General features: G+C 49.2%; 2 protein-coding genes across 4 annotated transcripts; one reads left to right on the top strand and one right to left on the bottom strand.

Moving 5' to 3' along the window:
* Nucleotides 1-68: 68 nt before the first annotated feature.
* Nucleotides 69-3,419, top strand: CFL1 (cofilin 1). Its single transcript, XM_010348332.3, has 4 exons — nt 69-171; nt 1,990-2,297; nt 2,483-2,559; nt 2,770-3,419. The coding sequence occupies exons 1-4, from the start codon at nt 169-171 to the stop codon at nt 2,880-2,882; spliced, it is 501 nt and encodes a 166-aa protein (XP_010346634.1). The 5' UTR covers nt 69-168; the 3' UTR covers nt 2,883-3,419.
* A 1,077-nt stretch (nt 3,420-4,496) lies between these two features.
* Nucleotides 4,497-24,060, bottom strand: SNX32 (sorting nexin 32). Of its 3 annotated transcripts, XM_003937711.4 has the most exons (13): nt 23,544-23,764; nt 8,571-8,675; nt 8,071-8,181; nt 7,831-7,952; nt 7,547-7,670; nt 7,246-7,350; nt 6,941-7,046; nt 6,717-6,792; nt 6,442-6,481; nt 5,597-5,683; nt 5,359-5,518; nt 5,196-5,281; nt 4,497-4,918 (listed from the first exon to the last, which is right to left on the bottom strand). In XM_003937711.4, exons 1-13 carry the CDS (start codon nt 23,577-23,579, stop codon nt 4,865-4,867), a joined length of 1,212 nt encoding a protein of 403 aa, XP_003937760.2. In that variant the 5' UTR covers nt 23,580-23,764; the 3' UTR covers nt 4,497-4,864. The 3 variants fall into 3 exon arrangements, with proteins under 3 accessions (XP_003937760.2, XP_074257820.1, XP_010346633.2); XM_074401719.1 differs by lacking the exon at nt 5,196-5,281 and having other exon boundaries at nt 23,544-24,060; XM_010348331.3 differs by lacking the exon at nt 8,071-8,181 and having other exon boundaries at nt 23,544-23,765.
* Nucleotides 24,061-24,115: the final 55 nt, after the last annotated feature.

Here is a 24,115-nt window from a genome sequence, read left to right as displayed (position 1 = left end):
CCGTCGGCCCGCGGAGGGAGCGGCGGAAGCCCGCCCCGCCCCTCATTGTGCGGCTCCTACTAAACGGAAGGGGCCGGGAGAGGCCGCGTTCAGTCGGATCCCGGCAGCGGCTGCAGCGCTCTCTTCTTCTGCGGCTTTCCGTGCCCTCTCCTTTTCGCTTCCGGAAACATGGTGAGCGGCAGGCCACGGCGCCCGAGGGAGGCGGCTGCGGGTCGGTCGCCTGCGCGCGGGAGGCGACGTGGGAGCGATGTCCGCACCCCCTCCCCCAGCGCCCCGGGCGGGATGAGGGTCTCGCACGGAGGGGCGGGCGGTACCGGAATGCGCGTGCGCGCCCGGGGGCGCCGGCCTGGACGTCGCTCGCGCGCTCCCTGGGCTCCTCTCCCCTCCCCCACCCGCTGGTGCGCCCGCGCGGACGGACAGCGGTCGCGGGGGGAGGGGTCTGGGGCGCGCGCCGGCGCGCCCCTCGCGGAACGGCCAGCGTCGTGCGTTGTTTCTTAGGGGCGCGCGCTCGACTGGAGCACGCGGCGTCCAAACCCGGCCTGGGGGCGGCGAGGGAAAAGCGCGCGAGAGATTTCGGCGCGCGCGCCCCACCCAAGGCTGTTCCTGTCTCCGCGTCACCCTCCCTCGGCAGCCGGGTCCGTCTCAGGAGCAGGTGGCAGAGATGCCTGCGCCGGGGAGGGGCGAGCGCTGTCGCGGCGAGGGGGGATGCTGGGACAGCAGAGTCCTGGTTGGGGCATGGGTGCCTGCGATTAGGGCCTTGCACCGCAAGGCTTGGAGGGGGCATCGCAGAGACTGTGGCCGGCTCTGGAGCGCACCCCATCGAGCTGCGTTCTCACCCGTGCATCGTGCGAGGGCTGGAACAGCGCTGTCCGCCGGCGCGTGCGCGCACTCTCAGGCCCAGCCGCCGGCGTTGAAGCTCTGGGCGAGAGGGGCCTTCCCGGATGGGCCTGAGGGTGGAGCCGAGTTTAGGGAAGTGACCCAGGCGGGCACCGCCCGGAAACCATCCCGCCCCCTGCATACGGCCGGAGGGCTGGGAAAACCGAAGGTTGTGTAGCTTGCCCAGGCTCCTGCCTGCCGCAGATGGGTCTGATTTGCCCGTTGGTTAAGGCGATTCCACAGGGTTAGGGACCTGTAGGTGCTGCTGCCTTTAGGGTACGCGTTTGTCTACTGGGGAGGGGGCCGAGCCTAGCCGATCTCTTTTCCCCGCCCACTCCGGAAGCGGCTGGGTCACGTGGCAAGTTTCCTCTGCAGTTCCGGGGAGTTCGGGGGAGCAGATTTACCGTGGTCAGTCCCTCAGTCTCCTGTTTCGGGCACCCCGAAGCACGGTGCAGAGTAGGAGTTTAAAGAGCTCTTGAGGCCTCTGGACACTTGAGTTTGGCATGTCAATTTCTACCAGCGACTTCTGGGGCCCATTCCCAGAAGAAATAAGCTGTCGGGCAGGGTCCTTAGTGGGGGTTGTGATTCTTGTTTTGGTTGGGAAAGACTAGCAGGGAACAGGCGTCGTTTGTGTAATAACTGCATTAAGCAGTTCTGGTGGATTTGTTGCAACTGTTCAGTGTCCCTGGGTTCCATCTAGCATTGTGGGTTCTCGGCTCTTTCTGAAGAGGAGTCTTGCTTCGGGTATTTGGGTCCTCCTGTCTGTGAAGTTCGAGGTCACCACTTTTACCTAAAGGCTGAGAGCAAATACTGTGAGTAGCCAGTGGATCTTTTAATTTTGGGTCCACATCTCGGTAAATGCTCTGCTTTTCACGAGTTTACTATTTCCTGTAAAATAAGGGGAGGGGTTGCTGAACTAGGTTATCAGAAGCCATGGCTGCCGTACAGGGTTTGTGTCCCTTCCTGGTTCTTTGACAGTGGCCTGGGTTGGGAACACCAGTAAGTTGCCCTGGGAAGGGCACTAGGGCCGGGCGCAGACTGAGAACTGAGAAAACAAGGGGCAATTTCCTAGAAGCTTTTTTTTTGAGGAGGGATATGTGGCATGTCTCCTAGGCCTCTGGTGTGGCTGTCTCTGATGGAGTCATCAAGGTATTCAATGACATGAAGGTGCGTAAGTCTTCAACGCCAGAGGAGGTGAAGAAGCGCAAGAAGGCTGTGCTCTTCTGCCTGAGTGAGGACAAGAAGAACATCATCCTGGAGGAGGGCAAGGAGATCCTGGTGGGCGATGTGGGCCAAACTGTCGATGACCCCTACGCCACCTTTGTCAAGATGCTACCAGATAAGGACTGCCGCTATGCCCTTTATGATGCAACCTACGAGACCAAGGAGAGCAAGAAGGAGGACCTGGTGTTTATCTTCTGGTGAGCTCTTCTTCATCCTGGCACTTCTTTCTATCACCTTCCCCCTTTCTCATCTGTAGCTCCAGAGGTGTGGGTTTGGGGTAGAAGTTGTAACAAAAGACTCCTCACTGCCAGCCCAAGGGTTTCTCAAAGTCACCTATGGCTTTGCTGTTGCTGTGAGTTGCCTGATGCATCTTTCTGTTCAGGGCTCCTGAGTCTGCGCCCCTTAAGAGCAAAATGATCTATGCCAGCTCCAAGGACGCCATCAAGAAGAAGCTGACAGGTAAGGGCCAGCATTGATAACTGAGTGCCCTTCTGCTCTGGCCTTGGCTGCAGGGTAGGGTGAATGGCATTCAGAGGGGGTCTGCCCCCTTGTCTTCACCGCCTGCTTGTTCCTTCCATCTGCTTTGATTGGCTCATTCCCCAGCACAGAAACTTTCTGCCCCCACCCCGGTGCTTCCTGCTCACAGATGCTCCCCCTTCTTCCTTACAGGGATCAAGCATGAATTGCAAGCAAACTGCTACGAGGAGGTCAAGGACCGCTGCACCCTGGCAGAGAAGCTGGGGGGCAGTGCCGTCATCTCCCTGGAGGGCAAGCCTTTGTGAGCCCCTTCTGGCCCCCTGCCTGGAGCATCTGGCAGCCCCACACCTGCCCTTGGGGGTTGCAGTCTGCCCCCTTCCTGCCAGACCGGAGGGGCTGGGGGGATCCCAGCAGGGGGAGGGCAATCCCTTCACCCCAGTTGCCAAACAGACCCCCCACCCCCTGGATTTTCCTCCTCCCTCCATCCCTGACGGTTCTGGCCTTCCCAAACTGCTTTTGATCTTCTGATTCCTCTTGGGTTGAAGCAGACCAAGTTCCCCTGAGGCCTCCCAGTTGTCGGGGGAGCCTGTATTTTTTTTTAACAACATCCCCAATCCCCACTTGTTCCTCCCCCTTCCCATGCTGCCAACTTCTAACCGCAATAGTGACTCTGTGCTTGTCTGTTTAGTTCTGTGTATAAATGGAATGTTGTGGAGATGACCCCTCCCTGTGCCGGCTGGTTCCTCTCCCTTTTCCCCTGGTCACTGCTACTCATGGAAGCAGGATCACTAAGGGACCTTCGATTAAAAAAAAAAAGACAATAAAAAGACTCATTAATGAGATGTGTGTTTCAAGGTTGGGGCCCAGGAGACCTTAGGGAAGTGGGGTTCACTGGGAAAATGGTACTCTCTCTGTTCTCTGTACCCCATGCCCAGCCAGCCCCTATACACCCTTATCTGGCTTGTGACTGGCTGAAATGCTCTTCCGATGTTCACCATTATTTCTGTTGGTGCTGTGGTTGACACCAGACTGGCTGTTGAAGGAGTGGGTGTGTCGGCTGCTGGCTATAGGGGTTCTCCAGCAGAAGTGACTTAGGCCTGAATTGGCTGCTCTGTAGCTTTGCCTGGTTAAGCAGTGAGGTCCATCTGATAACTCTGTTCTGTCCCTGCCTGGGTGTGGGCTGATAGGCACGTCACAGGTATCTGTAAGGTTCCGTTTGGTCTGTCTGCCCTGGATGGCTGACTCAAATTTATGAGGGTCAGGTCCAGCAGCTGCTGTGAGTAAGAGGCCAAGTTGAGCCTTTGACCTGTAGATGTGGCTGGAGTCCGTTGAGGGTGGGGCCACCCAGGTGGAGCCCAGGACTTCAGACCCAGGTGTCTTAAGCACCGCCTCCCTATGTTTAACCAAAAGGGTGTTGCTGGTGCCTTTTGCCAGCATTGCTATGGGCTGTTTTCCAGCTTGTACTTTGGGCTTTCACCTGCCCAGCAGGCAAAAGACATCCAAGAAGTCTGGCCCTAGGGGTGAGGTGAACTTGGAGTGCTAATGTGAGGTCTATATATCCTCCCTAGTCACCTGAACTGAGAAGGGAGGCTGCATCCTGACAGAGCTGGCTCCTTAACTCCTGGAAGCTCATGAGTGGTTCTGGAAGGAAGGGCTAGGTCCCTTTTCTGGCTAGGAAACTGGTGTGGAGAACTTGGGATTCATCTTGGTGCTAGGGTTTATGGGGGTGGGGGCAAACCTGGAAGACTGTTCTGGGTGTCTTGCCTTCCCACAGGGAGTGTGCTGCCACTGGAGAGAGGGCAGAGGATGCTGCAGGGGTGCCTTCTGTGGTGTCCCCAGGATCTGATCTTCATACTGCCTTGGCAGAGGGTGTCCCTGGTGGACTCTTGAGCTGTGGGAAGTAAGGACAATAGGCCCCCTTGCTGCAAAACCATGGTTTTTATTTGTGAAGGAGAACAGGCTGGGATCAAGTGCGCTGTGATTCCTTCAAGGCCACGGGTGAGGGTAGAGGCTGTTCTTCAGCCTGGTGGGGAGGGGATGTCAGGGTCCCTGGGGGTCTGCTGACCTGTGGCCAATTATGCCCATGCTGCCCTGTGTCTTACAGGGCCTGGCACCTTTGGCGGTGCTTGGGGTAGGGGGTTCAGGCTTTCCTTGGGAGGATGTGGGGCACAGTGACAATGTGGCTAGTGGCGCTGTGCTAGGGAAGGAGACATCTTGCTGGAGAGGGGTCTGGGATACCCCAGTTACTAGAGATCCCAGAGCAAGGTCTAGCAGAAGTCTGGCTGCTCTAAGGCTCCCCCTTTAGGGCGACAAGAGTGTTCCGGAGAATCAGGGTGCTGGCCTGCAAAGGAGAAACAGGTCCTTGAGGTCCCCTGCTCCCTGAGTCAGTGCCATTCTTTCTGTATGTTAGATGCCCCCTTGCTCCCCACGCCTCTGCTCTGCAATAACAGGTGCAATTAACTGGGGCTTCTTACCAAGAAGGTAAGGGTCCTGAGCCTTAGCTGGGGCTACTCTCATGGATGGCCCCTCACACCATGTGCATGCACACACCCACATACGCACATACACATGCACGCATACCCTCGTGCCTGTGGGGGGTGGGAGGTTGGAGGTGTCACCTTGGCATGTTTGAGCTCCAGCTCTGCCAGCTCAATGAGGTTCTTTCGAAAAGAGGAGACCCGGCGGGACTTGAAGTCCATGAGCTCTGGAGAGGAGGGGAAGAGGCATGGGGCCCTGGGCAAGGTGGGACAGGTGGCTCCGGGCTGGGGGCTGCAGGCTCACCTTGCTTGGCAGAGTCAGAGAGGCGCTCGAAGCGTTGGCAGCACAGCTGCTGGTGGCTCTCAGCAGGCCGAACCTCCCGGTTCCTGGTACGTGCCTTGTCCAGTGCCTTGTTGGCATTCTCATAGTCAGCCAGTGCCCGCAGCCGCCGGTATAGCAGGTCCTAGGACCATGGGCACAGGATCACTGCTGCCCTGTCCTGGTCTCCAGGCCTGAGCACCGCTCTGGGGCTGCCTCTCACCTTGGCTGCCTGTGAGTCACGCATGTAATACCTCAGCATGTCTGACAGCTTCAGGTCCTCGTCGGAAGCCACTCGGCCCTCCAGCTTCTGCATCAGAAAGGTGGGCATTGGGAAGGGGGCTTGTCAGAGGGGCAGCTAAAGGGTGGGAGGTGCCTCCTCATCTAAATATCCAGCAAAGAAGCCTTAGGTAACTGTTCAGGTCAGACCTGGTGTTCAGGGGAGGAGGCCAGGGAAGGCTTCACAGGGGAAATGGCATCTAGTCTGGATCTTGGGGACTAAGTAAAAGCCAGACAGAGGGAGCTGAGGGCTTGGCAGCAGTGCAAGCCTGGGTATAACCTGTATTAAGCCTGGGTTCCGGGAGGGCACTTGGGCAAAGCAGGGAATGGAGGCAGAGGCTGGAGCACAGGAGGCTGAAAATGGAAGCTCAGGACTTTGGGCTTTGGGGCTTGGGGAGCTTCCAAAAGAGGCAGGAAGAAATGCAGTCTAACGGACATTTTAGGAAGATGGAGACACTCCGGTGACTTTCTTGGGGAAGAGGGGGGAAGTGTGTACCCGGGCAGTGTGCTGGCAGCTGGGTGCAGCCTGCCAGAGGTTTGGACACACCCTGTGCCTCCCACCCGTCCCCTGCCACGTGTGTGTGTGTGTGCACATGCGTGCACACGCACACACACACAGCTGGATTCTTGACTTCACCCCACCTCTTATTAAACTAGTTTGGAGTGTGAACCGAACTTGCCAGTGGGCGCAAGTTATCACTGCACATCCCAAGATGATCCTGGAGCTCTTCCTCTGCCAGGGCTCATCTTCCCTCCAAAGCTCACCAGGAAAGAGAAGGCAGTACTTACCCTCAGCCGTTCAAACAGCTCTGCCAATTTGAGGAAGCTCCTAGGAAACAGTGGGGAGGAGTTAGCGTAGGGGGCTGAGACACAGCTCAAAACCTCTCTGCCTCAGCCTCTCCTCAGGAATCTCCCTCTCCCCTGTCCCTCCCACCACCCTCCCCCAACGAGAGAGCCTACACCTCCCACCTAGAGCTGACAGTAGACATCTACAGAGTGACCCCTCATGGGAAGACATGGTATTACAGGCATTGGGAGAGGGCAGAGGTGGGAGGAGTCCTCACGTCCTTAGCTGGTTGACTTCCTGTGTTCCCAGACTGCTCAGTGCAGCTGAGATAGGGATATAATCATCTGCCAGGCCTGTTGGGGAACAACCCCCATCAGAGCCCCTACATCTGCATGGCAAGCCCTGGTGCTTGTGGCATGCCCTGCTCTCTTCTCTCCCCCAAGGAGTCGAACCGCTGGGGAGAGGGGCAGGGGGATCCAGGACCCCTTGGGCCCTGCGTACACTTGTGGGAGCGCATGACGCGGTCGGCCCGCAGGCAGGCATCTCGGATACGGGTGTGATACTCCAACAGGAAGGTCCTCTCATGCTCAAAGAAGTCATCCACCTCCTAAGGGAGCCAGGCAGGAGCCCATTTACACTGGGTCACCAAGGAGCTTGGCAGCACAGGCACCCAGCGTTGTCAAAATCTTTTCCCAATCCAGGCCAGGCACCACCACTGGCTTCCCTCCCACAGCCAGCCTGGGCCTCAGTCTGTGCTGTGGACTTGAGGCACTGGGTTCAATCTAGAGAGGAGCCCCGAGGGTTACCTTGAGCCCTGACATGCCAGTTATGAGGGCTTCATCCGCAGACTTCACGATATTCCTCAGAAACCCTCCCAGGAGCTCCTTCCTATTCTTCCCCCGGACACTCAGCTGAGGCACACAAGGAGGGTGTGATGGTGAGGTGGGCGTTCTCGCCTCCCAGCCTGTGTCACAAGCCACTGACGGAGTTGAGACACAGGCTTGGGCCCGCTTGGGTCGCTTGTCCAGCCCTGCCAACCCTGGGGGCCTCCCGACCCAAGCTAGACTCCTGCCCCAGGGGTGATTTTAGGGATTTGGCCCAGCTCACATCCTGTCCATATTCCAAAAAGACAAAGAAGTTGTGGTCTCGGCGCAGTGTGGGGTGGGCCGCCAGGCGCTGCAGAAAGACTTCGTGCATCGCAACTGTCTTCTTAAAGATGGCCAGGTACTCCCTGCGAGAGCAGCAGCGGCAAACAGGCCCTGCTCAGCTCCCATCATCCTGTCTGCCCCCTTTCCGGGGTCAGAGGTCAGGGTTGCTAAACATTCATTGGGGGAATAGCTGGGGAAGACAGGTGGGCTCTGGGCATAGCAGGGAAAAGAGGTGGCACTCACGCTTCCAGCTCCTGCTTCATCTTGGCAAACTCTTCCCGAGTGACAGAGCTGTCCCCCTCACCCAGTTTCTGCAGCTTTTCTCTCGAAGCCTCAAAGTCTGGCCTTGGAGGGGCTGGGGGGATCTGCTCAAAGGAGGGATGGAGCTGGGAGACCTCTCACTGCCAAGGCGGCCATCACAGCCTTTGGTCCTCACCCAATGCTCTGCCTATCCCTCCCAGCCCCTGCCCGGCCCCTCCTCACGATGAGGCCGGCGTACTCCTCGTTCTCCACGTAGGCGTCATGCAGCCAGATGAACTCCTCGTGCTGCCGCACGACTGAGAACTCAGTCTGGGCGAAGTGAGGGAGGCAGCTCTGGAAGCAGGAAGGCCGTCTGAGGTCCCTCTCTGCCCCAAGCCCTGCCTCAACAAGTCTCCTGGGCACCTACTTTTGGGTTCCCCTCATCCCACTTTCCAGGGAGGACCCAGTTAGGGTTCAGGTGTCCATGATGTCATTCAGAATGGTGGATGGGGATGATTAGGACTCAGGGCCTCAGGCAAAGACACCCAGAGCCTAGCCAAGATGCTCACTTTCTAGAAGGGACAGAGCCTAGCCAAGATGCTCACTTTCTAGAAGGGACTGAGGGCAAGTGCCAGGTGGAGGAACAGGGCCCACAGGCTGTGTTGGCACGTGCCTACCACCCCTGAGGGAGGCCTCCTGCAGGCAGCCACCAGCACATTTGCTCGCGGCCTGCACTGCCTCACCTTGGTTTGAACAGTGAATTTCACCTTGTCCCGCTCACTCACTGCGTCAGAGATCTCCACCTGTAAGGAGCTGTCTCCCTGCAGTTCCACCAATGCGCAGGAAGGCTGTGGAGGAAAGGAGGTCTCTGGCCTGGCTGAGCGTGGCCCCTTTGCCCTTCCTTGCCCTGAAGGCCTGGTCCACCTGCAGAACCCTCTTCAGCAGCACTGCTTCCACAATGCCCCAGGTCACCAGAGAGGGGTCCCGATAAGGCACTGACCTGAGCTTGGGAACTACCAAAACATTTTAACCTTTCCATCCTTGGAGGCAGGCAGAATGCTTCCCATTTTACAGATATTGAAGCTGAGACCACCAGAGAGGTAAAGTAATTTGTCTAAAGTTATGCAGCTGCAAAGCAACAGTACCAGATTGAAACCCAGTTTTTTGTTTTGTTTTGTAGTTTGTTTTTTTTTTAGATGTTTTAGATGGAGTTTTGCTCTGTTGCCAGGCTGGAGTGCAGTGGTGCAATCTCAGCTCACTGCAACTTCCGCCTCCCGGGTTCAGGCAATTCTCCTGCCTCAGCCTCCCTAGTAGCTGGGACCACAGTCATGCACCACCACGCCCAGCTAATTTTTGTATTTTTAGTAGACTGCATTTCACCATGTTAGTTAGGCTGATCTCAAAGTCCTGACCTCAGGTGATCCACCTGCCTCAGCCTCTCAAAGTGTTTGGATTACAGGCATGAGCCACTGCGCCGGGCGAAACTCAGTTTCTTAATTCCCAACCCCATGCCCTTTCTCAGTTACTTGCCCACCCCTTCCCCAGCTGGCTTCCTCAGGCATTCCTTAACCAAGGCTTCAAGTGAGTTGGATGAGGTGTTCCCACCTCTTCTGGTGGGGGTTGCCAAAACCATTCCATTTACTACTTTTGGTGCCAAGAGGCAACAGCTTACATGCAAAGCATGTGTATTTCTCCAAGTAAAAAGGTCCACGAGACACTGAGCTACTAGCTTGCTCTTGCATTGAGCTATTCAACATGTATTTATTTATTTTTGAGACAGGGTCTTTCTCTGTCACTCAGGCTGTAATGCAGTGGTGCCATCGTAGCTCACTGCAGCCTCAGACTCCTGGGCTCAAGTGATCATCCTGCCTCAGCTTCCTGAGTAGCTGGGACTATAGCCATGTACCACCATGCCCAGCTAATTTTTTTTTTTAATTTTTTTTTTTATTTTTTTTAGAGACAGGGTCTTACTATGTTGCCCAGGCTGCTCTCCAACTCCTGGGCTCAAACAATCCTCCCACCTTAGCCTTCCAAAGGGCCGGAAGCAACGTGCTTGGTCACAGGGAAGGCATATTGTATGTTTAAAACGCTTTAGTCAGTACTGCCAAACAATTTTCTAAGGTGACTAAACCAATTTACACTCCCAGCAGCACTGTGCATGAAAGTTCCAGCTGTACTACATCCTTGCCAATAGTTAAGAATTGTTAGTCTTTTTTTTTTTTTTTTTTTAGTAGAGACGGGGTTTCACCATATTGGTGAGGCTAGTCTTGAACTCCTGACCTCATGATCCACCCGCCTCAGCCTCCCAAAGTGCTGGGATTACAGGCATGAGCCACTGCGCCTGGCCAGTTTTTGTATTTTTAGTAGAGATGGGGGTTTCACCATATTGGTGAGGCTGGTCTTGAACTCCTGACCTCGTGATCCGCCCGCCTCAGCCTCCCAAAGTGCTGGGATTACAGGCTTGAGCCACCACACCCGGTGAATTGTTAGTCATTTTTATCTTTTTCTTTCTCTTTTTTTGAGACAGAGTCTCACTCTGTCACCAGGTGCCAGGCTGGAGTGCAGTGGCAAGATCTCGGCTCACTGCAACCTCCACCTCCCAAGTTCAAGCAATTCTCCTGCCTCAGCTTCCCAAATAGCTGGGACGACAGGTGCTTGCCACCATGCCCAGCTAATTTTTGAATATTTTGGTAGAGACAGGGTTTCACCATGTTGTCCAGGATGGTCTCAATCTCTTAACCTCGTGATCCACCTGCCTTGGACTCCCAAAGTGTTAGGATTATAGGCGTGAGCCACCACACCTGGCCTCTTTTTTTGTTTTTAAAGAAACAAAGTCCCATTAATGTTGACCAGGCTGGTCTTGAACTGGGCTCAGGCGATCCTCTGGAGTACCTGAGAGTTGCTTTTGTGTACACATATTCATTGACCTATTAAGTATAATAAACTTTGGACTCTCTGTTCCATTGGTCGATATGTTTGTCCTTATGATAACATCTCACTGTCCTGATTACTGTAACCTGACAGGTGAGACTTGAAATCCGATAGCGTAAGGGCTCCACCTTTATTCTTTTTTTCCAAAATCATTTTGGCTATTATACATCATTTGCATTTCTACACATATTCTGCTTGTTAATTTCTACCCCCTAAAAAACATACTGGGATTTTGATTGTGATTGTGTCGAATATATAGATGAATCTGGGCACAAACCACTGTGATAGCTGAGAGTTGTTAGTCTTTTTACTTTTGCCCTGTTAGTTGAGGCCTGGGGAGTGTCACTGGTGCTACCTGGTGAAGAATGATGCTGAGCGGCATTTTCTGCATTTATCAGCCATCTGCATATCTTCTTTTGTGAAGCACCTGTTCAGGTCTCTGGTTCTTTCCTTCCACCTCTTTGAAAGATCAGATTATCCGTTTCTCAGTAATTTGTAGGAACTCTGTTCCTGCAGATAAACCCTTTGTTGATTATATGTTTGGTTAGCATCTTTTCCTAGTCTATAGTTGGCCTTTTGACTCTCTTAATGGTTCAAATGTTAAATGTTACAAGCTCAACATAACAGTTTTTGTTTGTTTGTTTGTTTGTTTGTTTTTGAAATGGCGTTTCACTCTTGTTGCCTAGGCTGGAGTGCAATGGCACGATCTCGGCTCACCACAATCTCCACCTCCCAGGTTCAAGTGATTCTCCTGCCTCAGCCTCAAGTAGCTGGGGCTACAGGCATGCGACACTACGCCCAGCTAACTTGTATTTTTAGTAGAGATGGGGTTTCTCCATGTTGGTCAGGCTGGTCTCAAACTCCTGACCTCAGGTGATGTGCCTACCTCGGCCTCCCAAGGTGTTGGGATTACAGGCATGAGCCACCGCGCCCAGCCTAACAGTCTTTTCTTCTATGGTAAAGGCTTTTTGTGTCCTGTTGAAGAAAACTTTGCCTACCCCAAGGTCATGAAGATATTCTATTTATTTTTCTAGAAGCATTATAGTTTTAGCTCTTGTGTCTATGATCCATTTCTTTCTTTCTTTCTTTCTTTTTTTTGAGACAGAGTATTGCTTTGTTGCCCAGGCTGGAGTACAGTGGCATGATCTTGGCTCACTGCAAACTCTGCCTCCCAGGTTCAAGTGATTATCCTGCCTCAGCCTCCTGAGTAGTTGGGATTACAGACACCTGCCACAATGCTTGGCTAATTTTTGTATTTTTATTTATTTATTTATTTATTTATTTATTTATTTTTTTTTTTTTTTTGAGACGGAGTTTCACTCTTGTTACCCAGGCTGGAGTGCAATGGCGTGATCTCGGCTCACCGCAACCTCCGCCTCCTGGGTTCAGGCAATTCTCCTGCCTCAGCCTCCGGAGTAGCTGGGATTACAGGCACGCGCCACCATGCCCAGCTAATTTTTTGCACCTTTAGTAGAGACGGGGTTTCACCATGTTGACCAGGATGGTCTCGATCTCTTGACCTGGTGATCCACCCGCCTCGGCCTCCCAAAGTGCTGGGATTACAGGCGTGAGCCACCGCGCCCGGCCAAATTTTTGTATTTTTAGTAGAGACAGGGTTTCACTGCGTTGGCCAGGCTGGTCTCAAAGTTGACCTCAAGTGATCCCCCCGCCTTGGCCTCCCAAAGTGCTGGGATTGTAGGCGTGAACCACCCTGTCCAGCTATGATCTATTTCAATTTTTTTTTTTTTTTTTTTTTTTTTTTCTTGAGACGGAGTTTTGCTCAGGTCGTCCAGGCTGGAGTGTAATGGCACGGCTCACAGCAACCTCCACCTCCCGGGTTCAGGTGATTCTCCTGCCTTAGCCTCCTAAACAGCTGGAATTACAGGCGCCTGACACCACGCCCAGCTAATTTTTGTATTTTTAGTAGAGATGAGGTTTCACCATGTTGGCCAGGCTGGTCTCGATCTCCTGACCTCATGATTCGTCCACCTTGGCTTCCCAAAGTGCTGGAATTACAGGCATGAGCCACCGTGCCCGGCCTTTCAATTCATTTTTTTAATTTTAATTTTTTGAGATAGAGTCTTGCTTTGTCACCCAGGCTGGAGTGCAGCGGCAGGATCTCGGCTCATTGCAGCTTCCGCCTCCTGGGTTCAAGTGATTCTCCTGCCTCAGCCTCCCAAGTAGCTGGGACTATAGGCATGTGTCACATACCTGGCTAATTTTTGTATTTTTAGTAGAGATGGGATTTTACCGTGTTGGCCAGGCTGGTCTCAAACTCCTGACCTCAAATGATCCACCTGCCTCAGCCTCCCAAAGTGCTGGGATTATAGCACACCTGGCCATTTTCAATTCACTTTGTATATGCAGTGTGAGGCATGGGTTGTGATTCATTATGCCATGTGGCCTGCTACTTCAGCACTATTTGTTATAAAGATTTTTTTTTTTTTTTTTTTTTTTTGCTATTGAATTGCTTTGGTGTACACGTATCAATTGACCTATTAAAAGTGACAAATTTTGGACTCTCTACTGTGTTCCATTGGTCTAAATGTTTATCCTTATGATAATATCTCATTGTCTTCATTACTGTAACTTGACAGGTGAGAGTTGAAATCAGACAGTGCAAAGCCTCCAACTTTATACTTTTTTTCAAAATACTTGTGGCTATTATAGATCATTTACGTTTCTACAAATATTCTGCTTGTTAATTTCTTTGCCTAAAAAATGTACTAGGATTTTTGTTGTGATTATATCAAATATATAGATCAATCTGGGAAGAATCGATCTCTTTATAATTTTATAATTTATAATTTTTAATCTTCCAATCTAAAAACAAATAATATTTTTCCAATTATTTAGATCTTCTTTGATGTTTTGTAGTTTTCTGTGTAAAGGTCTTGCATGTCTTCTATGATATTTATTCCTAGGTATTTGATGATTCTTTTTTCTTTGCTTTTCATTTTTTTTTTTTAGATAGAGTCTTGCTCTTGTTGCCCAGGTCAGAGTGCAATGGCTCGGTCTTGGCTCACTGAATCCTTTGCCTCCCCTGTTCAAGGGATTCTTCTGCCTCAGCCTCCCAAGCAGCTGGGATTACAGGCACCACCCCCCCCTCACCCCACCCCACCTGGCTAATTTTTGTATTCCTAGTAGAGACCGGGTTTTACCATGTTGGGTAGGCTGGTCTCAAACTCCAGATCTCAGGTGATCCCCTCCTCTCCCTCCCAAAATGCTGGGATTACAGGCGTGAGCCACTGTGCCTGGCCTTTCTTTGCCTTTTAAATGATAGTTTTAAAAGTTTCATCTTATAATTGTATATAGACACACAATAGGCTGGGCATGGTGGCTCATGCCTATAAACCCAGCACTTTGGAAAGCTCAGGCAGGAGAATTACTTGAGCCCAGGAGTTCGAGGCCAACTTGGCAACATGGTGAAACCCTGTGTCTACAAAAAAAAAAATAAATAAATAAATACAAAAAAAAATACAAAAAATAGCCAGGTGTGGTGGCAGCTGCCTGTAGTCCTAGTTACTTGGGAGGCTGAGGTAGGAGGATCACTGGAGCCCAGGAGGTCGAGGCTGCAGTGAGCCACGATCACACCACTGCACTACAGACTGGATGACAGAGCAGGACCCAGTCTCAAAAAAAAAAAAGGCCAATCATGCCTGTAATTCTAGCATTTTGGAAGGCTGAGGCTGGTGAATAACCTGAGGTCAGGAGTTCGAGACCAGCCTGGTCAACATGTTGAAACCCTGTCTCTACTAAAAATACAAAAATTAACTGGGCATGGTGGTGGGCACTTGTAATCCCAGATACTTGGGAAGCTGAGGTGGGAAAATCGCTTGTACCAGCGAGGTGGAGGTTGCAGTGAGCTGAGATCGCTTAATTGCACTCCAGCCTGGGTGACAAGAGCAAAACTCCATCTAAAAAAAAAAAAAAAAAAAAAAAAGAGGCTGGGCTTGGTGGCTCACACCTGTAATCCCAGTGCTTTGGAAGGCCGAGGTGGGCGGATCACAAGGTCAAGAGATCAAGACCACGGTGAAACCTGTCTCTACTAAAAAATACAAAAATTAGCTGGGTATGGTGGTGCGTGCCTGTGGTCCCAGCTACCTGGGAGGCTGAGGCAGGAGAATTGCTTGAAGGTTGCATTGAGCCGAGATCGCGCCACTGAACTCCAGCCTGGCACCTGGCAACAGAGCAAGACTCTGTCTTAAAAAAAAAGAAAAAAGAAAAGAAAAGAAAAAGAATGAAGAAAGAAATATAATAGATTTTTATATATTTACCATGTGTCCAGGCAAATTTACTTTTTAATTTTAATAAATTATTAAAATATCTTGCTGAATTCACTTTTTAAAAATTCTAGTCACAGAATCAATGAATTCACTTATAAATTTAATTGTTTGTAGATTTTTTTTTTTTTTTTTTTTTTTTTGAGACAGGGTCTTGCTCTGTCATCCAGGATGGAGTGTGGTGGTGCCATCTTGGCTCATGGCAACCTTGAACTCCCAGGCTCAAGGGATCCTCCCACTTCAGGCTCCTGAGTAGCTGGGACTACAGGCATCTGCCACCATGCCCGGCTAATTTTTGCATTTTTTTGCAGAGATAGAGTCTCACTATGTTGCCCAGGTTGGTCTCGAACTCCTGGGCTCAAGAGATCTCCTAACCTAGGCCTGCTGGAGTTCAGGGATTACAGGCCTGTGCCAACTTCCCGTTCTTTTGGATTTCCTACATATACAGTCCTATAATCTAAAATAATGACAGTTTTAGTTCTTCCTTTCTAACCTTTATACCTTTATTTCTTTTTACTGCCCTATGACACTTGCCAGGACCTCTAGTACAATGTAGAAGTGGTGATATGATGACATGTTCCTGATCTAAGAGGGACTTCATTCAAAACTTAACCCCAAAGTGTTTTTAGATATTTTTTAATCAAGGATATCTTAATGAAGCTTAATGGAGCTCCCTGCTATGTCTAATTTGAGGAGAGTATTGATTTTTATGAACTATTTTTCCCTTGATTGAGATAATCATATGAATGTTCTTGTTACCTGTTTATGTGCTGAATTTTATTGATTGATTTGCAAATGTTAAACCACCTTGCATTCCTGAAAGAAGGCCTTGTTCATGAAGTATTATCCTTTTCTATATTCAACTTGATTTTTTTTTTTTTTTTTTTTTTTGAGACAGTGTCTTGCTCTGTCATCCAGGCTGGAGTGCAGTGGTATGATTATGGTTCACTGTCAGCTCAACTCCTGGGCTCAAGCAATCTTCCTGCCTCAGTCTTCCAAAGTGCTGGCAGTATAAGCATGAGCACCATGGGCAGCCTCAACCTTCTTTTCTAAATTTTTGAGACAGGGTCTCACTCTGTTGCCCAGGTCGGAGTGCAGTGTTATGATTACAGCTCACTGTAGCCTCAACCTGCCGAGCTCAAGTGATCCTCCCGCCTCAGCCTTCCAAGGAGCTGGGACTATAGGCATATGCCACCACGCCTGGCTAATTTTTAATTTTTCTGCAGAGTCGGGGGTCTCTCTATGTTGCCCGAGGCGGTCTTGAACTCCTAGGCTCAAGCAATCCTCCCGCTTCATCCTCCCAAAGTTCTAGGATTATAATCATGAGCCACCATGCCTGGACCCCAGCTGCAACTTGATAATATTTTATGATTTTTGCATCTATGTTCATTATGTTCATGAGAGATATTAACATGTATTTTTCCTTTCTTGTAATGTTCCTAACAATTTTTTATTGTGATAAAATATATATAATATAAATTTTACCATTTTAACCATTTTTTTTGAGACAGTGCCCTTGCTCTGTTGCCCAAGCTGGAGTGCAGTGGTGGAATCTTGGCTCACTGCAACCTCTGCCTCCTGGGTTCAAGTGATTCTCATGCCTCAGCCTCCAGAGTATCTGGGATTAAAGGCACCTGCCACCATGCCCAGCTAATTTGTTTGTTTGTTTGTTTTTGAGATGGAGTCTTGCTCTGTCACCAGGCTAGAGTAAAGTGGCGAGATCTCAGCTCACTGCAATCTCCGCCTCCTGGGTTCAAGTGATTCCCCTGTCTCAGCCTCCCAAGTAGCTGGGACTACAGGCACACACCACCACAACCGGCTAATTTTTTATATTTTAGTAGAGACGGGGTTTCACCAGATTGGCCAGGATGGTCTCAATCTCCTGACCTCATGATCTGCCCACCTCGGCCTCCCAAAGTGCTTGGATTACAGGCATGAGCCCCCACACACAGCCTAATTTTTGTATTTTTAGTAGAAACAGGGTTTCACCATGTTGGCTAGGCGGTCTTGAACTCCTGACCTCAGGTGATCCACTTGCCTCAGCCTCCCAAAATGCTGGGATTACAGGCCTGAGCCCCTGTGCCTGGCCCCATTTTAACCATTCTTAAGCATACAATTCAGTGGGACTAAGTCCATTCAATTGTTGTGCAATCCTCACCACCATCTGTATCTCCCCTTGACAGATATTTGTATCAAGGTTATGCTCTCCTCCTAAAATAAGACAGAAACTGTGCCTTCTATTTCTGTTTTTTGGAATAATGTATGTAAAAATGGTATTATTTCTCCTGTAATGTTTTGAAGAATTTTCACATGATTTTATTTGTGCTAGAAAGAGATTTCTGGAAATGTTTTAAATTACAGTTTCAATTCCTATAATATGTAAAGGACTACCTAGATTTTCTATTCTTCTTTCAGGTTTGGTAAGTTGCCTTTTTCAATAAATTTGTCCATTTCATCTAAATTACCTAGAGTTTGGCAAAAACTTGTTCAATCTACTCATTGTCTTTTTTTGTCTGTAGTGTTTCTAGTGACATCCCCTTTATCATTCTTGATAATGGTAATTAGTATTCTTCTCCTTCCTCTCCGTCTCTCTTCTGCTCTCTCAATCTCTCATTTGTCAGTCTTGCTAGTTTATTAATTTTATTAATATTTTTTTAAAAACCACTTTTGGCATTATCGATTTATTGATTTTCTCTATTTGTATGTTCATTTTCTATTTATTGAGTTTTGTTTGTTTGCTTGTTTGCTTAGTAGAGGGGAGGTCTCACTATATTGCCCTGGTTGGTCTGAAACTCCTGAGCTTAAAGTGATCCTCCCTTTTCACCTGGGCCTCCCAAAGGGCTGGGATTACAGGCGTGAGACACTGCAACCAGCCTTTATTGATTTCTGTGCTTATCCTCTTATCCTTCTATTTTCTTAGGGTTTAACTTGCTCTTCTTTTTCTAACTTTTTTTTTTTTTTGAGACAGTCTTGCTCTTTTGCCCAGGCTGGAGTGTAATGGCACATTCTCGGCTCACCGCAACCTCTGCCTCCCAGGTTCAAGCAATTCTCTTGCCTCAGCCTCCTGAGTAGCTGGGATTACTGGTGCCTGGCATCACACCTGGCTAATTTTTGTATTTTTAGTAGAGATGGTGTTTCTCCATGTTGATCAGGCTGGTCTGGAACTCCTGACCTCCTGATACAACCGTTTCAGCCTCCCAAAGTGCTGGGATTACAGGCATGAGCCACCATGCCCAGCCCAAAAGAATTTTTTTAAGTTACTTATTTTCCAGCCGGCTGTGGTGGCTCATACCTGTAATCCCAGCACTTTGTGAGGCTGAGGTAGGTGGATCACCTGAAGTCAGGAGTTTGAGACCAGCCTGGTCAACATGGTGAAACCCTGTCTCTACTAAAAATACAAAAAAAAAAAAAAAAAAAAACCTGGTTGTGATGGCACACATCTATAGTCCCAGCTACTGGGGAGGGTGAAGCAGGAGAATTGCTTGAACCTGTGAGGCAGAGGTTGCACTGAGCTGAGATCGTGCCACTGCACCCCAGCCTGGGCAACAGAGTGAGACTTTGTCTCAAAAAAAAAAAAATATGATAACTTATTTTCTTTAGTGTCATATACTCAAGGCTTTCTTTTCTAAAATATGCAATGTTGTAGTATAAATCTCCCTCTGGACACTGTGTGTATCTTATGAGTTTTTATATGTCATATTTTTATAATCCTCAATTTAAAAATATTTTCTATTTTTCATTATAATTTCTTCTTTGATCTCTGAGTTATCTAGAAGCATGTTGCTTAATATCCAATATTTTATAATCTAGTTATGTTTTTGTTTTGATTCCTTGTTAATTCTGGAGCAGAGAATATGCTCTATATGATTTCAGTCTTTTAAGTTTTATTTATACTTGCATTATAGCTGAATATATCATTAATTTTGGTAAATGTTTCATGTACATTTTTAAAAATGTGCTTTCTGTAGTTGTTGAGTATAGAGCTCTACATAAGTCAATTAGATCAAGTTGATTAATCATGTTATTTAAATCTTTTTTTTTTTTTTTTTTTTTTTTGAGACGGAGTTTCGCTCTTGTTACCCAGGCTGGAGTGCAATGGCGCGATCTCGGCTCACCGCAGCCTCCGCCTCCTGGGTTCAGGCAATTCTCCTGTCTCAGCCTCCTGAGTAGCTGGGATTACAGGCACGCACCACCATGCCCAGCTAACTTTTTGTATTTTTAGTAGAGACGAGGTTTCAGCTTGCTGACCAGGATGGTCTTGATCTCTTGACCTCGTGATCCACCCGCCTCGGCCTCCCAAAGTGCTGGGATTACAGGCTTGAGCCACCGCGCCCGGCCTATTTAAATCTTCTAAATCCTTACTGATATTTGCGTCTGCTTGTTCTAACAGTTGTTGAGAGTTGTGTTAAAATTTCTTACTGGGCTGGGCATGGTCTCATATCTGTAATTCTAGCACTTTGGGAGGCTGAGGTGGGAGGATCACTTGAGCTTAGGAGTTGGAGACCAGCTTGGCCAACATAAAAAGACCCCTTTTCTAAAAATAATAATAATAATAATAAGTTATTTACTATTAATTGTAGGTTTGCCTATTATTTCTTTTAGTTCTGTCATCTTTTACTTTGATGCTATTTTATTAGGTGCATATAAATTTAGGATTGTTTTATCTTTCTGTGGAATCAACTCTTTCATCATTATAAAATGTCCCTCTTTATTTCTTTTTCTTTTTTTGAGACAGAGTTTCGCTCTCATCATGCAGGCTGGAGTGCAATGGCATGATCTTGGCTCAGTGCAACCTCTGCCTCTTCAAGAGATTCTCCTGCCTAAGCCTCCCAAGAAGCTGGGATTATAGGTGTCCGCCACTACTAATTTTTGTATTTTTAGTAGAGACGGGGTTTCATGACATTGGCTAGGCTGATCTCAAACTCCTGACCTCAGGTGATCTACCCACCTTGGCCTCCCAAAGTGCTGGAATTACAGGCATGAGCCACTGCACCTGGCCATTGCTCTTTATTTCTGATATACTTTTTTTTTTTTTTTTGAGACAAAGTCTTGCCCTGTCACCCAGAATGGAGTGCAGTGACATAATCTCAGCTCACTGCAACCTCCACCTCCTGGGGTCAAGCCATTCTCCTGCCTCAGCCTCCTAAGTAGTGGGGATTACAGGCATGTGCCACCATGCCCAGCTAATTCTTGTATTTTCAGTAGAGATGGGGTTTCACCATGTTGGCCAGGCTGGTCTCGAATTCCTAACCTCAAGTGATCTGCCCACCTTGACCTCCCAAAGTGCTGGGATTACAGGCATAAGCCACTGTGCCCAACCCTCTTTTCTTTTTCTTTCTTTCTTTCTTTTTTTTTTTTTTTTTGTGAAATAGAACCAGCTGATTTTATATATATATGGAGAGAGAGAGAGAGAGAGAGAGAGAGAGAGAGAGAGAGAGAGAGAGAGATGAGATGAGGTTTCACCATGATGGCCAGGCTGGTCTTGAACTCCTGACCTCAGGTGATCCACCCACCTCTGCCTCCCAAAGTGCTAGGATTACAGGTGTGAGCCACCTCGCCTGGGCTTTTTTTTTTTTTTTTTTTTTTTTTTTTTTTTAATATAAGACAAGATCTTACTGTCTCCTGGGTTGGAATGCAGTGACACAATCACAGCTCATTGCTCATTGTAGCCTCAAACAATCCCGAGCTGAAGCAATCTGCCCACCTTAGCCTCCCACATAGGTGAGACCACAGGTGGGCATCACTATGCTCAGCTCCCACCCATTTATGTCAACCTTTCTGTGTCCTTATATTTAAAATATGTCTCTTTTAACAGACTCTAGTTGTCTGTTTTTTTTTCCAAAATACAATCTGACAATGTTTTTTTAATTGGAGAATTTAGTCCATTTATATTTATTGTAATTACTGATGTAGCAGGCTACCAACTTGTCATCTTGCTTTTTTTGAGTAAGAACATGTGGTGTTTGGTTTTCTGCTCCTGTGTTAGTTTGCTGAGAATTATGGCTTCCAGCTTCATCCACATCCCTGCAAAGGACATAATCTCATTTTTTAATGGCTACATTCCATGGTGTATATGTACCACATTATCCAGTCTATCACTGATAGGCATTTGGGTTGGTTCCAGGTCTATGTTATTGTAAATAGTGCTGCAATAAACATATGTGCGTATGTGTCTTTATGGTAGAACTATTTATAATCCTGTGGGTTTATTTATTTTTGAGACAGTTTTGCTTTGTTGCTCAGGCTGGAGTTCAATGGTGTGATCTCAGCTTACTACAACCTTTGCCTCCTGAGTTTAAGTGATTCTCCTGTCTCAGCCTTCCAAGTAACTGGGATTATAGGTGCGTGGCACCATGCCTGGCTAATTTTTTGTATTTTTAGTAGAGATGGGGTTTCACCATGCTGACCAGGCTGGTCTCGAACTTTTGACCTCAAGTGATCTGCCTGCTTTGGCCTCCTAGAGTGCTGCGATTACAGGCTTCAGCCACTGCACCTGGCCAGTATTTTATATTATTTCATTTTCTCCTCTATTAACATTTTTACTTATATATTCTTTTATGTCTCTATATTTAAAGGAGGATCTTAGAGAAGGCAATCTTAACCCAGAGGGTAAGTATTAGTAGTGAACTTCCAGAGATTATGGCTCCTGCAAAGGCTGGGTGGTGCATCCATCTGTTCAATAGCTCAACACACCCTCAGAAAATACAGCAATAATACTACTACAATAATAATAATAATAATAATAATAATAATATAATAGTTAACTCTTATGTTGGCCTTTACAGTATGCTAGGCACAGCTCTAACCATTTGATATATATGTCCTAAGCATTTTATATATGTTAACTACTTTAACCATGAAGATGACATAGATAAACATTGAAGCAGACATATTCTGTTCCAGCTTTGTGTCTCTCAGTCCCTCTTGTTCCTCCAAACCACTTGAACCCCACTCCTCATTTCTTGGCTTCTCTGACACTACCAAGGCAGGCTCTCCCACTTGCCCCAGACCCCAAACACATACAGTCTGGCTCACTGGCGCAGCAGGTCCCCTAGTCTCCAGCCTCCTTCTTGCTGCCTTAGTATCTCTCCTCTGACCTACACTGCTTGGCAGCTGGTGGAGGGGGCTGAGGCCTCAAAGATGGACCACAGCTGCTTCATCCTCATCCTCAGCCACAGCCCACTAGGCATATGCCTCCAACTCCCAAAAGGGGGCACCTCTCTTGGGTGCTGTAACCATCCTTGGCACAACGTGGATGCTCGACAACTCCTTGCTGAATGAAGTCCAAAGGAAGAAATGTTCTTATGATTATATGAACTCAGAACACAAGTGAAGCCATTAGTGCTGAACAGGATTCCCTCACCTTGGGAAAGAAGAGGACAATCCCTAACATCCAGCCTTCCTCCCCCATTCACCCCCTACCCTCATCAAGCCAGCATGAGTTGGTTCTGAGGAGGGTAAGAGTGACAGTGACAGGTCTCTTTCCATCTGTCAGGACAAAGGCAAAACACTGTCCTCTTTGGCATCCCACGCAGGTGCCACAGAGGCTTCCCACCCCCTTGCTCAAGTCTCCCTTCTCTCACTTGTGCAGACACACACATACACACAGAGACATATGGGTACACATACACACATCCAGACACACGAGACCAACACAGACATCCACACACACAGACACACATAGAAACACAGACACATGCACACACAGACACACAGAAACACACACAGATACACAGACACACAGACAAATAGACACACACAAAGACATACACAGATCATATACAGGCACACACACACATGCACACAGACACAGATACACAGAGACACACAGACACACAGAGACGTACACACACAGACACACAGAGACACACGCAGATACACAGACATACACATACCCACACACATAGGCAAAGACACATGCAGACCATCACACACAGACACACACACACACACACACACAGACACACACACAGACATAGACACAGACACAAAGACATGCAGACCATACACAGATACAGAGACACACACGTACACACAGACGCAGAGAATCTCATGTGCACTCACACATGCAGACTATACACGCAGACACACACACAAAGACATGCAGACCACAGACACAGACACACGACATGCACACACAGACGCACGCACACACAGACACGCGCGCACACACACAGACGCACACGTGCATACACACAGACACATGCAGACACACAGAGACACGCAGATACACAGATACAGATACACACACTGAGACACACAGACACACAGAGACGTACACACACACACACACACACACACTCACAGTCATATGCAGACACACCGACATACACAGACACATGCAGACCATACACACACAGAAACACAGACACAGGCGGACCACAGACACACAGACGAGCGCGCACACACGCGGGCGCGCGCGCACACGCCACCGCATGATTGGGCATCACGGGCTCTCACGGAGTGAGGGGAGGCTGGCGGGGGTCTTCATCCTTTCTCTACCTTGCCCTCCTTCCCAGCCTCCGGATGCACCTCCATCGCTCTCCTGGGCTGCAGCACACACGGCTTCAGCGTCCGGCCACTGCCCGGGTCCTCCCGCAGGTCGACCCCGTAACTCGCCAGAAGAATCGACCGAGCCCGGATGCTCTCAGCTGACTGAGACGCTCTCCCCCGCCCGGCCAGGAAGTCGCCTAGAGTCGGGGGCGGTTCCCACCCGTTTCCCTCAGCGGCGCCTTTCGATTGGATACCGGGGCTACTGTACGTGACGCCATTGGCTGGAATGTCTGCGGTTCCTGGCCCAGGCCTCAGCTTTTAAGGGGCACGCGGCATGGAGAGTAGGCCAGTGATAGGCGACAGTGTGGGAGCTGGGGTCAAGACAGCTCTAGGGTCGCAGAGGCCGCGTGCCGCGTCTCCCTCCTGTCTCCGGCGGACTAACACCCCAACCTCGTGCCGCTGTTCCAGGCCCCTGCTTCCAACCGCCACGTGCGGCCTGCGCGTGCGCACTCGCCCAGTTTGGCTACCACCAGGCGGTGGGGAAGGGGAAGGGGAAGGGGAAGGGGAAGGGGAAGGGAAAG

Source organism: Saimiri boliviensis, chromosome 6 (assembly GCF_048565385.1).
Source record: "Saimiri boliviensis isolate mSaiBol1 chromosome 6, mSaiBol1.pri, whole genome shotgun sequence".
In the NCBI taxonomy this organism is placed as follows: Eukaryota; Metazoa; Chordata; class Mammalia; order Primates; family Cebidae; genus Saimiri; species Saimiri boliviensis.
Note: the sequence above shows the minus strand (reverse complement) of the source record. Positions and strands in the feature narration are given on the sequence as shown.